Genomic DNA, 17,926 nt, shown 5'->3' with positions numbered 1-17,926 from the left:
ATCCTCTGTACTGTTCCCCCTTTCTTAAAGTTTACGCCCCTCTCTATCTCTCATTAGACAGAGAGAAATAATTTAGATGCAGTACGGTAATAAATACTCTGGGTGAATTAAGCAAAAAAGTATGTAAGTTTATTAAAATGTGTTAGGTAGAACATTGTAAGAATAATCTTTATACCAAAACAATTAGTGTTTAGCATAGTGTGATGAATGTTCAGTTCACGGAGGCCCACAGAAGGTGATTATCTGCAACGTCGCATCAGAAAGGGAATGCCAATGAATGAGGCAGCTTCCCTTAGGTAAGAATCGTCATGACGCAGCAGAACTGATATAGCTAGTAGAATTCCCCGAGGATGAAGGCCAATGGAAACGTCTTGTTGGCCAAAGGACCAAGGCTTACTTCACCTTAGGTACGCTCTTCTGCGAAGGGAAATGCCTCGAAGTTAGTAGTAGAAGTCGAAGGCTTTTCTTTTCTAAATCTATACATCAGGAGGTCTTTTCTTTCTCGGAGAGAAGCGTCACGCAAAGAAACCTGTGGCGGGAGGCCACGACGACGCCTGGCCGTCAGCCAACAGACTTTGAAGTCGACTACATTGCACATTGCCCACCTGTCTATGCGCACGCGCACGCCGGCAAAAACGAAGAGGAGCGATCATCAGCACACGTATACATACACACACAAACACGTACACAGGCACCAGCTACCTACCACCTGTCCTCGAAACTTCATGCCAGAGGAACGCAGCCTTGCTTGGCCTCTTGCTCGGCAGGTCGCAGATCGGGGACTGCAATCACGCCTACGAGATGAGATACTGCACGTAAACAACACCACCCACCTGTTCATGTCATTCTCTACCTGAGGTTCTTCCTCCGTCAACGAAGGCAGAGGAAACTTGAAAGATCGTTCTCAGTCTAAAAGTAAAATTTGTTTCCTCTTATAAAATGGAAAACAAGTTACACTGAACGCTCCAGGGTCGACATTTAAAAAAATGGTGAACAAAACGTTCGATTCAGCGCTTTCCAATTTTCATTTCCTTTTCGCAAGTAAACAGAAGGTGTCGGGCGGCCCTTTCGATACTTTGAATAAACATTACCTTGCAGTTGTACTGTAAACTACAAAATTAAGAGGGGAAAAGCGCATGTATGCATGTTACTACATATATAAATGAAAGTGTTAACTTTTGTGTATTTGTTGACGTCTCTCTTTTTCTCTTAAACGGTTGCACATAGCCAACCGAAATTTAGTCCTCATTATAGCGAGGTCAAGGTCTTCTGTATACTTCGAGGTCAAAGGTCAAATAGGAATTTGACTTCAGCAATAAATCTTGAACTACGCAAGATAGACATGTTTGAGCCACCATTGTTGCCGGTGTTCGAAGGGAGGCCAAAGCCACGGTCATATTTAAAGGTCTAAGTTTGAATAGGAATTTTTTCCTGGTCATAACTTTTGAACTATGTAAGATGGAGAATTTATATCTGGTGTGCAAAATCCTCTAATACACCTATAGGTCAAAATGTCATATATGGATTTAACTTTGGCCGTAACTTTTGAACTATACGAGACGGTATTTGGCATGCATAATCAAGTAGCGAAATGACACCAATGCACAGAGTTTGGTCAAGATCGATTTCATATTTCAAACTCAAGTGAAATAGGAATCTGTTACTGACAATAACTTTTGAAGTTATAAGATAGCCACTTCATGTCTGACAAATGTCAAACAGTAATTTAACCTTAGCCAAAACTCTGAGCCATGCGAGATACAGACCTCTCTGGTATTAACAATTCATTAATAAAGCCATTGTGCAGAGTGACTACAAGCTCAAGGTTATACTTGAACTTCAAAGACCAAAACAGACTTTGACTTTAATACAATAATTCAGGGTCACTTTATAGCTACTTTCAGCTTGGACAATTCTGGGCATTCTCTCAATATGCAAAGAGGAGAACCACTCACATATTTGCAGTCTACAGGTTACAATCACCGGTTCTGTGTAAATGCAACATCTGACAAGTAATGACCTGCCATCTTCTCGATTACTTAATATCTTTAATTCGTTATTTTCTGAAAACCTTGACGCTGAATTTGGGAATGAAACGAAGAAACTCCTCTCCTTCAGACCTGGATTAGGAGGAATGGCAAGCCAGTTCTGTACAACAGAAGCTTTCCGTCATGAACCTCTGGGCTACAGATAGACAGCAATACAAGTGCAATTACATAGATTACACGGGAATGTCCTGTTATTTTATTTGTGACCCTCACTACTCTGAATGATTTGTCCAGTAACACTTGAAAGATTCTTGAGCCCTGTTTTAATAAAAATTCATGATAGGGAATATCTGTTTTCTTGAGATTTCATTATGCTTACAGTGAAAAGGCATTACCGTATTGTCTTTCTTGAAATAACTATTCAAGAAATAGTTATGTGCTTACTTTCCAAAGTGTCAATTGCCTTTTATTTCTATGAGGAAATAAAAAAAGTTTTTTGCTTGGATTTCAGTTGTCTTACCATAGTAGAGCATTTGCTCACCTTTCTCGAAAATATAATTTTTCTATAATAAATTCCTCTCTTATTCTTCACAATAAATGTAGTGAGGAGGATTCTCTATTCACTCTTCATAGCTACCATTCTTTCAGAACTATAATAAGAATAAAGTCAGTCACGCGCAGTAATGTCAGAGCAGACAGAAAAATTTACATAGCTTAGGAAAACGATGGGAACATTCTGACAGCCCTTACCTGATAAACCGCATGAGTGTTGACTGATGAAGTCTCTCGTTCCTAACGACAGCAGGGAAGATCAAAGGAAAGCACCTAGACCCTGGCGGCATCCAGGTGAATTTTACTGGGGAGTAGGTAGAGGACCCTATCTGTTTAGCCCCCACTTCCACCCCTCCCCTTCTCCTCCTCCTCCTCCTCCTTCTCTCTCTCTCTCTCTCTGCACTTACATATATATATATATATATATATATATATATATATATATATATATATATATATATATATATATATATATATATATATATATATATATATATATATATATATATATATATATATATATATATATATATGTATATACATATGTGGTGTGTGTGTGTTTGTGCAGAGAGAGAGAGAGAGAAAGGATATATTTTGCGGGCAAAACAATAATCACACGTAACTGACAGTGATGTACTGTACAAAGGAAATTCTTCGCCAAATGTCAGTGACGATGAGGTATCCCTGTTTCTTAATCATTGTCAGAAAATTACTCCAGATTCCATATAAAGTTCATGATGGCGTTCTACATAACAATGGTTTTAAATTACAAATAATCTGCGCAATTATGTGACAGTGCGATCAGTACATAATGTTACTGAGTTATCAAACAAGTCTCGGGAACAGAAGGTGAGTACTAATTTATTCTACATTAGTCTTGGATTTGCTTTACCAACACTTTCGAAGATGCATTCCTTGTTTTGTAAAGCATAATCTACTTATTTTCGCAGCTGATTCATTTATTTTTGTCATTTTCCAACGAGCGAAACGTTTGAAAAGCAATATAATTAATGAGTTCCCGAAATATAAAGTAAAATAATCTTTTCAATTATCACTATCATCCTTTGTCCTTTTACTGTCATAGCCATCATTACTGCTCTCACTATTGTCTTTTATAGTAATAACAGCTATAATGATAATAACCACTAGTTCTTAGTAAACCAAAATAATGTTCTCAAGCTTTGTCATCAAGGCTGACAGCCAGTAATGGACAGAATTTGGCAGAAGTTCAGGAAATGATTTCTTTCCGTCTGAGAATATCTTTACGTTAGGGAACAATATAATTGTATTTTTATTCTTCGCAATGTATTACACAGTCCATTCTGCATATTTTTTTCATGGTAATTATGTATTGTTGTTTTCTGTTATCTGGTAACATTGTGTTCACCGGTTAAAGACTACGAACTTTGTTGCCCATAGACTCCGGGAGGCAGCAGGGACCACCATTCACCCTCGACCTCACAAGCATCTCTCCCAGGGTAAAGGAAATCTATAGAGAGAGAGAGAGAGAGAGAGAGAGAGAGAGAGAGAGAGAGAGAGAGAGAGGAGAGAAAGCTTTACTGTGTTATAGGCTATATAATCCTATTATTTTCCGAATAAAAATAATGGAATGATATGTGCGAACAGAATCTGACGGAAGAGATCAGTTACGTAGGCACCAGCATAGCCCCTAGAAGTACACCCCGAGAGAGAGAAAAAGAAAGAGAGAGACCGAGACAGAGGAGGAAGAGAGAGACAGACGGGTAGACAGACGACAGAAAGAAAAGACGGGAACAAGGTAGTGGGGGTACTAAGACGAGTAACTCGAGAACGCGTTGGAGGTTTGAACCGACGAGGAATACACCAGACGGACAGAACGGGACCCAAGGATCAAGGAACAAGATTTCTAATGAATTTGGAAGCGGCCAGAGGGGGCCAGCGTTTAATTTCGTGAGGGATAATTTCATAATTCAAGACAGGAAAAACAGGGATTGGTGTACGTTAACTGTGTAGAATATTTGATAGAATATATACATATATACAAATATATACATTTATATATATATATACATATATATATATATATATATATATATATATATATATATATATATATATGTTGTATATATATATATATATATATATATATATATATATATATATATATATATATATATATATATATATATATGCTGTGTATATATATATATATATATATATTTAAATATAAATATATAATATATATATATATATATATATATATATATATATATATATATATATATATATATATATATATATATATATATATATACTTGTTTTGGTTTTCTACTTTTCCTGTTTAAAACAGTAGTTAAGGTAAGTATCATGCCCCTGACTTTCAGCAATTGTTTCGAGATGAAGCAGCTAGCCTCAAGCCCTCTTCAAATGTAACTGTGACTAACCACAGTAGGCTATTAGGCATATATTACAAAGATATGTTAACAGAAGCAAAATAGGTTTCCATAGATCATGGGACCTTGTGTTTAAGTGGCATTTCCATTGTGCCTCTGTTGATCCAAGCAGTGAATTTTTAATTATGTTGATGGTAGTCAGTCAGCTATTGCGGGCTTTAGTCAGGGTGTAGAAGGGTATGGAGCCAGCAGCCTCATCCCATAATTCTACTTGAAAACCGTAAGAATAGCACCTTCTGCGGATACGTTCTTAAGAGAAAAAGACAATTTGTTGATATATATATATATATATATATATATATATATATATATATTTATAAAATATATATATATTATAATTATATATATATATATATATATATATATATATATATATATATATATATATATATATATTATATTATATATATATATATATCATTAGTTAGTATTCATAATTACGCATTCACAATTTATGGAATTAACTGATCAATTAACGATAATGAATAATGAGTACTGTATAATGTATATGGCATTAAAATATCTGTTTGGATATTGCACAGTGTTAGTGTGCAGCAAAATAGTAATAACTTTAAGTGTAGGCTCTTTAGCAGAATAATTACTATTTGTTATTATTAACAGCACTGCGGTTTCTATTGCTGTTATCGTTTTGTTACTGTTTTGTGTCACTTTAATTATTATTTTGATAAAATAGTTTATAGTACTACTACCACTACTATTATTGTTGATTAAACTTTTGAAAACAAGGAAAAATCACGGTTCCTAAAAGACAAACCATCTTGCATCTTTGGTTTTCACACACACACACAGAGAGAGAGAGAGAGAGAGAGAGAGAGAGAGAGAGAGAGAGAGAGAGAGAGAGAAATGGTTTTATGTTTGACACACGAGAAGCAGTAAGCAATGAAGAAATAACATTCCGAGATAAAAGATTCGTCAGACAAAAAAAAAAAAAAAAATATTTGCCGGTAACCTAGGACAAAGGAGGCTGGAAGTCAAGGGGAAGCGAACACAACAGGTGTGCTCGGGATGTCTTCTGTGTAACCCTCCTCTTATTCTTTTCATCAACAATTCTTACTAGACGAAAGTACAAGGTTTAAATCTCTCTCTCTCTCTCTCTCTCTCTCTCTCTCTCTCTCTCTCTCTCTCTCTCTCCCCTGGCGCGTACGAATGGCAGTCTGTCTACTTTGATAACTATTCGGGTTGCATGACCATCACAGGTTTTCCCCTCGTAAAGATGTTTCTAGAAAAAGAAGCGATGAAATTTTGAGGCAACTTTCAATATATAAGTTAAGGGTTATGGAAGCAATGTCGGTTGCTTGTAAACTTCAATAGAAAAGGCGAGCGAAGAAAGAAACAATGACAGCTCCTCTTCGTGTGATGACTCACTATAACCTATTGCAATCTGTTAAGCCAATTTCTTTCGGAAACTGAACTGCATCTATTACCATTTATATCTCAGCTTCAGATGGTGTAAGTATGTACATGAATTACGCAGCGTACGCTTTCATTTATTGCACACATGTAAACGTGTGTCTTTATTTAAACATACAAGTTTTAGTGCATGCAAAAGATTTAAAGTACTGACTTCACTTATTTCCGTTAATCGTCATCTAAACCCTGTCAGTCTTTTTACCTCTCTCTTTAACAGGGGACCTAGTTTACAAAAGGAGTAATATGAAGTATATGATATGCTGAGATACCGTCAAGAACCATTCGTCCTAAAAGAGATTTGACACAGGATACCCATGACAAATTCGGGATTATGCTTAGTAATTCATATTTTGCAAATGTTCCATAAGCAACTGCAATCAAAGTTCATTCGTAAAACCCAAGCACCTAGTAGACAAAGTCTTTGCCAAAAGGAACAAGAGGTCCCTCCGCAGGAAAAGAGAGAGAGAAAGAGAGAGAGAGAGAGAGAGAGAGACTCATAATCACAGTTTTCTGTTCTTCAGTGATGCTATTCTTGTGCAGTTCTTCGGAGCTCTGTTCCCTTCATGCCATTCCATCGGCATCAGTCGACGAAGAGCAAGATGTCTGAGAGTGATTAAGCAATAGGACTTAATCTCTGCAATGCAAATGTTCTCAAAGGTAGCTCAATGTAGGGAGCTGCATTCAGCCCTTAATTCATTATGGAGCAAGGGCGCAGGTGGCAGCAGATGTTTCAGAGAAGAGAAAATGGAAGGTGTTTGATGCTGTAGACGCAGTAGCAGAGAGACGGCGGTGGTTGGTAGTTGTGCCGATGATGATGGTTGTAATGGTGGTGGTGGTGGTGGTAGGTAGCCTAAAATAGGTGTGGTTGTGCTCGCACGTGGCAGGGGAGTGTCATGCCAACCACCGGCCGCCCGTTCTTCCAACCCCCAGTGCCACTACCAACTCCGAGCGCCCAGCAAGTGGCTCTCTCCCGAAAAGATTCGTCACATGTGTTCTTTAAGCGAAGGCATTTCTCTCTATCTCTCCTCCCTCTATCAGTTGCTAGGACTTTGACGGAAGAGCAAAAGATACATGAAAGAAAGTCTGAGGGAGGCCGTGCAAGGCACTACGCCAATCGGAAAGGGTCGTGATTGTGCGAAAGTCTTTGGAAGTTAAGAAGTCGGTTTACATGAGGATACCTTTAATCTTTCAAAGCTGTGCCTGCAGAAGGGGCCAGAAGAAAAGGAAGGAGAGAAACAAATAAAACAGCAAGAACAACAACAAGCGATCCAGTGTTGGTGACTGAGTGTGTGGCGTTCAATCATTGGGTTTTGTTTGTGACTTGCCTCCACCTCTTGCAGGTATGGGAGAGGCGAGAGTCGTGTACACAGTTAGTGGAGGGGCTTCTGGCACGCCTGTCCAAGGATCAGCCATCCAACCTCCTCCTCCACCACCACCGCCGCCCATGTACGTCAGCGAAGGAGGGAACGGGCCGCCCATGTCCCCTCCTGAGGGAGAGACCCCCTGGCCCCCTTCTCCTGCTGGTCCCCACGACTCCTTGACGCTGTTGGCAGACATTGCCCTCGTCTACGCCGACAAGCCCTGGCTGGCCGCCCTCAGGCCTGAGGACCTGCCCGCACAATACAGCACACCGACGCCTACGCCCGCACCCACTCCCCAAAGGGAGACCAGCACCCCGGTGTTGGAATTAGACGCGCACACGACTATCATCACAGTAGCCCCCCAGCATGATCAGCCCTTAAACTTGAGCACCAGCCCTCCTCGAAGTCCAGTTCTTCAGGCGCCCACACCGCCCTCCACGCCTCCTCCCCCCGTGACTCCTCCTTCATCCTCGTCCACTTCTACCGCCAGGGACGCCCACGTTTGCCCAGAATGCGGGAGGACTTACTCCACGTCTTCCAATCTAGCAAGACACAGGTGAGAATAAGACGCCATTTGCCCTTGCACGCACTTCGGAGATTGCTTCTCTCCATATCTCCAGATCTTTTATTTTATACGAACTCCTAAACTTTTCTGGGATATTCTTTCTCGATATCGTACACTTTTTTTGCTATGTAAGAAAGTATTTTTAATCCAGTGAGAATGCTCATAAAGCCATAACGTCACTTACATATTCAGAAGACGTAATTTACCCTCATAAGTAATGCGCCAAGAGATAATTTTTTTTTCTTCAGTTTTTTGGAAGGAACTACGTAATATTACATTTTCCCCTAAATACCCCAATTGATTTCTGTCTAGAGTTTATGTCCCTTTCGAAAGACAACGGATTTTAAAGAAAACAATTAAGGTATTTGCGCTCGTTCTAAACAAACACATAAAAATGGAAATGACCGGATTTAGCCTTAGAAATAAAACCCCGAGCCTTACACACAAACACACATAAACACGCACGCTCTCGTGCCCACGGTGCGAAGACAATAATTATTTATAGGTACAAACATTGGGGTGGGCGAAGTTTAAAGGGCCCGAGTACAGGAGGGGAAGTAAGCCCAGAAGTCCTCGTAAGGGGACGGGGGCCTCTGGGATGAGAGTAGGGGAAGGTGCCGGAAGGAGAGCGACGCATGAGGGAAGGCGGTGTGAGGGGAAGGGATGCAGGTAGGGATGGTAGTAGCCAAGAGGGTTAATCGGAAGGTACACGCGGCGCTTCTTCTTCCCCAGATGCCGAGGAAGATTCCTTAGCTACTTAGTTTCCTGTGTTTAAAGGTAATAGGAAGGCAGGAAGGAGGAGGAATGTAGGAGGGGGGTGGGAGAGGAGGAGGGGGAGGAGGACTCCGCGAGCGAGCAGCATTAACACGTGCGACGTCTGGTGGTTCACACACTCTCGCACTCACTCGCACACTCTCACATCGCATCTGTTGACGCAACTCCTCTGCCGTCCTGCAGAATGTTTACGCGTGGTAATATAGCTTTTGATTGCGTTTGTCTTCCGTTTTTCTGATTTCATGCTTTCTTTATTCCTCATATTTTTTCATAATTCAAATCTCTTACTATGCAGTTATTTTGTTTTTTTTGGTCAGTGTCCAATTTTTTTTCTATATTTGCCTTCGTACTTATAATTTTATATCATGTTCATGTTTTAAACTACGTTTCTCAGTTATTTCATTTATTTCACGGTTAATTTTTACATTTCTTTTATTTCACGGTTAATGTTTAAAATTTCTTTTATTCTGCGGTTAATATTTCATATTTCATTGATTTCATTCATCTCAAAATTATCTTGGTTTATCATCAGAATCCCAAAATCTGGATTCGTAAATATGCAAGAAATTGCTGTCTTTTTAACCAATGCTTTTTAACTTGGAATTTTTTGTTTTGTTTTTACCATACGAATATATGATAGCTCGCATTTTCCATAAAGGATAAATATTTCCTGTACCTTTATTAAAGAGAGAACTTACAGCACTTAAGATTCCATGACAATGATTAGTTAGCGTATGCCGAGGTTTTGTACGGATTGATTCGTTAAACACAAACTACAAGAAAAAGGGAATTGGCACAGTATAACACTCAAATTCGATTACAAAGAAGATCTCTGGTGCCTTGTCTCTCTCTCAGCCCAGAGAAGTCAAGAATTGTGATAATGGACACATTTCTTATCGTCTTTTCTCCGGAGGCAAAAGAAGAAACACCCTTCTTCTTCTTCTTCTTCTTCTTCTTCTTAGTTGGGGTTGCTGTTTTTTATGAGCCTCTATTTTTCCAGGTTTAGGCTAGCTTGCCCCTCAGTGGTTAGGTTTTTTAATCCCTGTACACCAAAAATCATTGTGCTGAACAATACCAAGATAATAATAATAATAATAATAATAATAATAATAATAATAATAATAATAATAATAATAATAATAATAATAATAATAATAATATACCTCATGAAAGGTCTTGGCCTTATGCAAATACAGAATACGAGACAACAGAAACAGTTTGAAAAATTAGCTAGAAATAAGCACCATTAATAACCATCGCGTTAATGATGACCTGAAATGTTGTGGTACCACTTCATGATTAAAAAAATCGACGACTTACTCAAAATTTGAAGAGCACTCTTAACTGGAAGCTATTTCCTTGAACGGCAAATATTCTGGGTACAGGGTCGTCAAATAAAAGTGCCTGGATGGTAGGCAGAAGCAGAGTCTTTACGTTAGATAGGAATGGGAAAAAAATTATTTTTGTTTTTATTTTTCTGTGGCGGACCGAGTTAGGATTCTCGCTTGGTAAGCTGCTAATCACTGAGATATTATTATTATTATATTATATCAGATTTTCGTACTGTAGTTTCTCTGTTGATGCCAAGATAACTTAGACGAATATAAATTAAGAGAACGCGTGGTTTTTTGCTGTGACATCCGTCACTGCTACTTACACCTCCCAGATATGTTTTGGAAGAGGCGTTCGCTACGTTTGTTTCTTTCAGCCGTGTTGTCCTGAGCTTATCTTCCCTAGACTCTGTTCATCTCTCTTTTTTTCTCATAAAGTATCCTGTTCCATGGAACATTTCTGAGCAAGTTAATGGGCTTTTTGGACTATGTAATGATAATAATAATAATAATAACAATAATAATAATAATAATATTAATAATAATAATAATAATGCGAGTGAATCTTGTTTGTCCTCCCCCGGATGACAGTATGGGAGACACGACACAGCCACCCACCCTTGCAAGCCAGTTCGTCTGCCCGGGTAAGGGCGGGGTAGGTAGGGGAACGGGAGGGTAGGGGAGTTATTCACCCTCCTCCTGCAAACCTGTTTGTCCACCCCGGGTGGGGCAGGGTAGGTAGGGGATAGGGAGGGTAGGGGAGACAGCAGCGCCGTTCCAGCGCTCGTAGCGCTCGCCAACGAGCTTGTGATAATAATAATAATAATAATAATAATAATAATAATAATAATAATATGATACGCTCAGGTACACAAAATTTCGTACATAAATACCAGATATACAGTAATTCATAAAAAAATAACTGTTTCGATTTCCTTCCCTTGTCAATGACAACAATATCGCCAAGAATATAACTTCATCTGATGCGTTCAAATAGTTTAACTACGTAGCTGCTTTCATAAGACATTGATTTGGTTAGCTGAACACTTAATTTTTTTTTCTCAGCTATATTGAATGACTTTTCCATTAAATTTCTGATATGACGACCCAGACTTAAGTTCTTTACAAACCTGATTCCGTGCTTCCAGTGAACCAGATACCTCGAAGATTCCATAAGCAAAGGTGTTTTGGACGGCGGGAAATAGTGTTATAATCACTCTTTCATATTGAATAGTTTACGTTAGATACTGATAGATCATAAGAAACGAATATTTGATAAGACAGAAAAAGTTTCTATGTTTCAGATATATAAGAAAAAGTACTTGTGTCAAAGTGTCCTGGAAAGGGAAATATTTCCGATATTTTCCATTCAGGTAATAATTCTTTGAAAGACAAACCCTGACTTTAGATTAACTCAGTTTCCTGTAAAAGCAAACAGCGATGAGTCACCGTTCTCTGCCTACTTTGATTAGATTGTCATGGATTTTCCTCATGAACTCGTATAGCAGCCCTCATATGTTTGTTTTTTAACACCCTTTAATGCTTCCTGATCTTATAGAGCTCTTATTAACATAACAAGGTATAGTGAACTAGATATCAACGGGAATTTGTCGCTTAATATTCTAAAAAAAGTTGTGTGTGTATGTGTCAAACTTATATATACTGTATATATATATATATATATATATATATATATATATATATATATATATATATATATATATATATATGTATATATATATACTGTATATATGTGTGTGTGTGTATAATCGAACTCCAATGGAACACCCACCTAATGTCTTTACCTTGCCCTGTCTTGAAGGGAAAGGAGAGATTACGAAAGGAGCGGGCACAACAGGTCCCAGAATATTTAGATTTAACTGAGGCGATAACTTTTAGCAAAGAATTGTTTGCAACTGCATCTAATGTTAGAATAAACTTCGAATTCATATCTTTTTCTATTTTACGACAAATAGATCTCTCGGTTCTCTTTTATGGTTTTAATCCTGTCTCATCTTAATGTAATACGAATCAGGAAAACACTGAGATGTACTTTGAACATGTACCGATGAGCCTGATCAGTGTGTTAACTTAATGCACTGATATTTGAATGCAGAGATTTTCTTACTAATGCAGTGGTAAGAAAATCTCTGCATTAAAATATCAATGTATTAACGAGGGCAACGATTCGACTTTCCTGCTGAGTAATTTGACTTATGGATTGTGGTTAGTTCATCTAATGACAGTAATTATGGCTAGAATTATAATACAATGTTTTCTTTTTGAACTCTGTGTCTTTTTCCATTATCTCAAAAATTTACTCAGCGTTCGATTTTCCCTGCTCAATATTATGCTGATTTAAACAGCCGTAATTTTAGCTCGAAATATTTCGTGAGAATGTATTCAGGGTCTGATAATCCAGCTTCATTCGAAGTTAACAGACTTTTACTTAAAGAACACCCTTTCCTTTCAAGGGGATCCCTTAGCACCTGTGACCCTGTATTGCGTTCATTTCATTCATTTTGCTGAGTTGTCTCTGTAACTTGACCCCCAAACGAAATTCAACCTAATTCGATTATTTCTTTGAGTGTGATTCTTTCCTGAATTAGTTTTGAGAGATAACTGGATTTGGAATTCTTCCAGAGGGGTCGCCTGATTTCCATATATATTTCGAAGTCCAATTCATTATCGGTCTTAACGTGTGTTACATCTGTCGTATCTCAAGTTCTTGGTTATTTACTTCTAAACTGTTGCTCTTGGTGTTTAAATTCCAGTTCATATATTCCTAGATATATTTCTGGTTTTGTGTAAAGTGAGAGATTAAGGATCTCTCTCTCTCTCTCTCTCTCTCTCTCTCTCTCTCTCTCTCTCTCTCTCTCTCTCTCTCTCTTTTCATTTTGTCACATGTCAAGATTCAGCACAAGAAGCAACAAACAAGAATATGCTTATTACATTGAGAACGGTTTGACATTCTTAGAAATAAATTTTTCTATCATATTTTATAATGATTTTAGTTATTGTAAAATTTTTCTCGATAGATTTTAATCGAAAACAAACATTCTGGTGATTACATATTTTCATAACTTGTAAATTACTTACATTAATTATAGTCGAAAGAGCTAAATCATGAAAAGATTAACATTACCAGTGATACCAGCCACTTACCAAACTACAGTCACCCATTATGCATCATTGATGATGAGTTCACCCACCACTGTCGAATTATAGTTGTTAAGTCCATCCGTCAGAGTAGACTCAATTGGGAGATAAGATTTTCTAAGAAGCAGATGTGACAAATAAAACTATATATTTATATTTTTTTTTTTCAGACAAACACACCGGTCACCAGATGACAAACGAGCAGCTCGTAAATGTCCATACTGTGACAAGGTGTATGTCAGCACGCCAGCCTTCAGTCAGCACATGCGCACTCACAACCAGGGGTGCAAGTGCCCCACCTGTGGAAAATGTTTTTCAAGGCCCTGGCTTTTGCAGGGACATATAAGAACCCATACAGGTTAGTGGTTATGGTATTTATGTAAAGAAGATGTTTAAGATGGCTCACCTCGACTGTCCCTCTCTTGATCGTTTTGGGACTATTTTGTAGAGGGACTGAGTTAAAGTCTTTGGCTGAGTTATTTAACCACATTTCTTATAATGATTTTGTCGATATTTTACCATTAAATGTCTGAAGATTTTTTGATAATAATGTTCAGTCTATGAAGCTAAAGTCTGGTTTTTACAATACCTTTGAATTATTATATTTTGTTATCTACAGTAGGAGATTTTAAGCAAAAAATAGGGCTTGGCAGGTGATGAGATAGCGATCTTCTACAAGATTCTCCTAGAAGTCTAGGTTTTATCTCTAATACCTTTGTACCTTTAACCCGACATTATTTTAAGATTACTTGTTTCTCTTTCACGTAAGAAAATCTATAAAAGATATTCTGCATTTCCAGGTGAAAAACCATTCCGCTGTAGTATGTGTGGGAAGGCTTTTGCAGACAAATCAAACTTGAGAGCACATGTCCAGACCCACTCAAGTGTGAAGCCCTATGCTTGCACTCGTTGTGGGAAATCATTTGCTCTTAAATCCTACTTATACAAACATGAAGAATCCTCCTCGTGCATGAAGCTACATCGAGCTATCAACCGCGGAGGAACAGAGACTTCTCAGCCAGCTTCTCCAAATTACACTCCTTCGGTTGGAGTTGTTCAGAGTGAATTGCCAGAAAACACGGTTATTCAACAGCACCTCACACAGCCACCACCTCCTCATCCTCCACAGCCAGGAAGCATAGCTTGCAACGGCACAGTTGGAGTGAGGATGGCCACTAGGCCTATGCACACGGTGACCATACTTAGGTCAGGCCCCCATTTGCCAGTGGCGAAGGCTCATTGACTTGAGGAATAGTCCAAGAGTCTTTTTAGGAAAGCTTGGCGGCTACTCTGATTCTTACCGGAGTACAATGACTGTTCCAGGTTAATGTAATATAGCATAGATATTACTATAGTACTTACTTAGTCTGTCTGCAGACAATTTGTAGTCACTGAATTAGGTCAGTGTTAACAGGAAAGTATACTCACTTGGGTTGTATGAAGCAGGGGAGACGATTTATTTATCTATTTATTGACTTATTTATTTATTTATTCATTTATTCCTTTGTCTGTTTATTTATTATGGTTTAGTAGTAGCCATGACTTTGCTTAATATACTGACGATTTTTCAAATTAAAAAAGATGTACAAGGACTTTGAATTGTTTGTTTTATGTTCTTTAATATCTTCATTATTCGGACTAAACTGAAGTATCCCTGCTTCTTACACGTTTTTAGCATTCTCATAGATCATCCAGTTATGGATATTCCAGATTCAACTTAAGGGACCGATTTTGGGTTAGTGCTGTGTCTTGACTGTGGTTTAGCTGAAGGTGTGGAGCAGTGTGTAAACAAAGCTTCCAGTTCTTCGCTAGGTGTCATTTGCCTTGCCATTAGTTAGCAGTATTGATTGTGGAACGCTTTATTATACTGTGCCACAAATAATCTTTACCAGCAGGTATCGATGTCAGCGGTGAAAACAGCCCCACGAAAGTGCCTGTGAAAGCCATGCAATACTCTGATCACTGATGCAATGAGGAAAAGTGTTCAGGCTATGGCGCGCAGAACCAGGCGCTTCCAACTGTTTTTGCACCGAAAGTAATTTCTGTACAGAGTTGTCAGTAGTTTAATTAAATGTGCAGGATGAGTTGTACATTGTACTAGTCGTTTTTCAGGTATAATGATAGGTTCTATTGGTGTATGAATGACACTCTAACTTATCTATTACTTGTTATTAGCAGTGTTAGGACTTGCTGTGTCTCGTTCCGCTGACACGTAGTCATGTTACTCTAGAGACAAATTTAACTCTACGTCGTGTATATAATTTTTCATAGCCTGAGTGCTATTTGATAGCTTCATGACTTAAGTTGAGGTAAGAGTTTTTCTTCCTTAGGTCTTGTTGCAGTGCATGAGTAATTAGTCTTAGTATTATAAGGGCCTTCTGATGAATAAATAAGCATCTTGAAGTCACCCTTTGCTTTTGTACTTAGCGTTACACAGTAATTATACCCTCGTAATATGAGAGATTTCAAATACTCCATAACATTGCTCATGAAGCGTACTCAAAATTAAGCTACATTTATGAATGATTTTATTTAGTATTATTATTTAGATGAATAGACTGTTAAGAGGGGCCATATGGCGTTTCACCTGAGATGATATTACACTCTAAGAAGGTTTATGGTTTAGTGTAAATTTATTTGTGTGTCTGTGTATGCATGCAGGGAGGGCCCCCCTCAGTGATGTGACCGAAATCATCAAGTGTGTAGGTTATATTCTTATAGTGTGCATAGTATGTGTAGTAGAGTTTTGTTTGGGAGAGCGTAGTTCTTTAGTTTTCACAATTAGACTTGGATGGGATATCTAGTCAATAATTTAGGTAATGGTATCTTCGCCAAGCCTTGAAAATGGGGCTCGGCTCAATTCCTGAAGTGCCTGTAGTCATAATCTGTGGGACCATGGAGTATAATGCTTTTTTACCCTTTGTATAAATTTTTAGATAAAAACAAAACATCAAAATACTCAAAAATATGTATAGGTATTTATGTGTCATGAGATATAGATCAGTCAGTCTTATATACAGTATATATATATATATATATATATATATATATATATATATATATATATATATATATATATATATATATATATATATACAGTATATATATATATATATATATATATATATATATATATATATATATATATATATATATATATATATATACATACTGTATATCGCCATCACAACCGGTCACATCAAGTATCATAAGACGATTTTTCCAAAGGCCACATATGCTAATAATGTTAGCATTGACACCAGTTTTCTAAGTTATCTGAAACAATGAAAGTCACTGATGATATGAGACCCACTTCAAGAATAAAGCTATCCATTAGAGGAAAAGGAACGGGAAAAACATTATAAAATCAAGGAAATATAAGTAGTTTCTTAACTAAAACACAGGCTATTGTATATTTTACAGTTAAGTTCCAAATTCAATATTTTTTAAGTAGTAAATACTTCTACCACCTGTTTCTTGCCGGTATTAACCTGGTATGTATCCACCAGGACCCACTTATCCACCTACGCTTCACCTCAGAGATGCTAGTACTAAACATGGCGGAAGTACTAGCCCTCGGGGATCAAAGTATTGTATACACCCATTTATATGTATTTCTGTATATTAATAAACGATATCTTTGATCCGCGAGGGCCTAGTACTAAAAACGGCGTCCCACTGAGCTTCCGCCACGTTTAGTATTAGCACCTTGGAGGTGACGCGTAGGTGGATACATACCGGGTTACTGCCTTTCTTGCCTTGACTTCAAGTCCTGTAGCAATAGCCCCTTATGGCCGTCTTGATGTAAGAAAACTATTTTAAAACCACGTGGAAAGCAAATGGAATATATGTTGTTGGTCTAAGATAATTACTTCAAGAATTCCAGGTCTGGTTAAGTTTTCTAAAACAAAAATGAAAAAATTCCAAGAAAAAACAGAGATGAATAAAGTAAGAGGGGAAAGAAACAGGACACATTCATTTGCATATTCTTTATTGACCTTAGACCTACTTTGTTAGTCACTTATGTAATCAGTGTTTCGTCACCCTGCAAATGGGTGCTAGCTTGAAAAATGCTGTTATTATTATTATTATTATTATTATTATTATTATTATTATTATTATTATTATTATTATTATTATTATTATTATTATTAGTGACCTCGTATTCTTATGGAACAAGCCAAAATATCATGAATTTCCCTTATAAGAAAATGAAACAAAAAAAGCCTTTTTTATTCAAAAGACAAAACGACCATAGTAATCATAATCACGATAACGCAGTGAACACAAACTTCAGTACAGACTGATTGATTTTCTATGTCTTATAGGCGCA

At 37.6% G+C, this 17,926-nt stretch overlaps 1 protein-coding gene across 1 annotated transcript; it reads left to right on the top strand.

Annotated features, from left to right (window-relative positions):
* The first annotated feature begins 6,620 nt into the window (after nucleotides 1-6,620).
* Nucleotides 6,621-16,541, top strand: LOC136852616 (zinc finger protein SNAI2-like). The gene is made up of 3 exons (XM_067127504.1): nucleotides 6,621-8,320; nucleotides 13,764-13,951; nucleotides 14,394-16,541. Exons 1-3 carry the CDS (start codon nucleotides 7,746-7,748, stop codon nucleotides 14,834-14,836), a joined length of 1,206 nt encoding a protein of 401 aa, XP_066983605.1. The 5' UTR covers nucleotides 6,621-7,745; the 3' UTR covers nucleotides 14,837-16,541.
* Nucleotides 16,542-17,926: the final 1,385 nt, after the last annotated feature.

This window comes from Macrobrachium rosenbergii, chromosome 25, assembly GCF_040412425.1.
Source record: "Macrobrachium rosenbergii isolate ZJJX-2024 chromosome 25, ASM4041242v1, whole genome shotgun sequence".
NCBI classification, from domain to species: domain Eukaryota; kingdom Metazoa; phylum Arthropoda; class Malacostraca; order Decapoda; family Palaemonidae; genus Macrobrachium; species Macrobrachium rosenbergii.
This window is presented reverse-complemented; position numbering and strand designations above follow the sequence as displayed.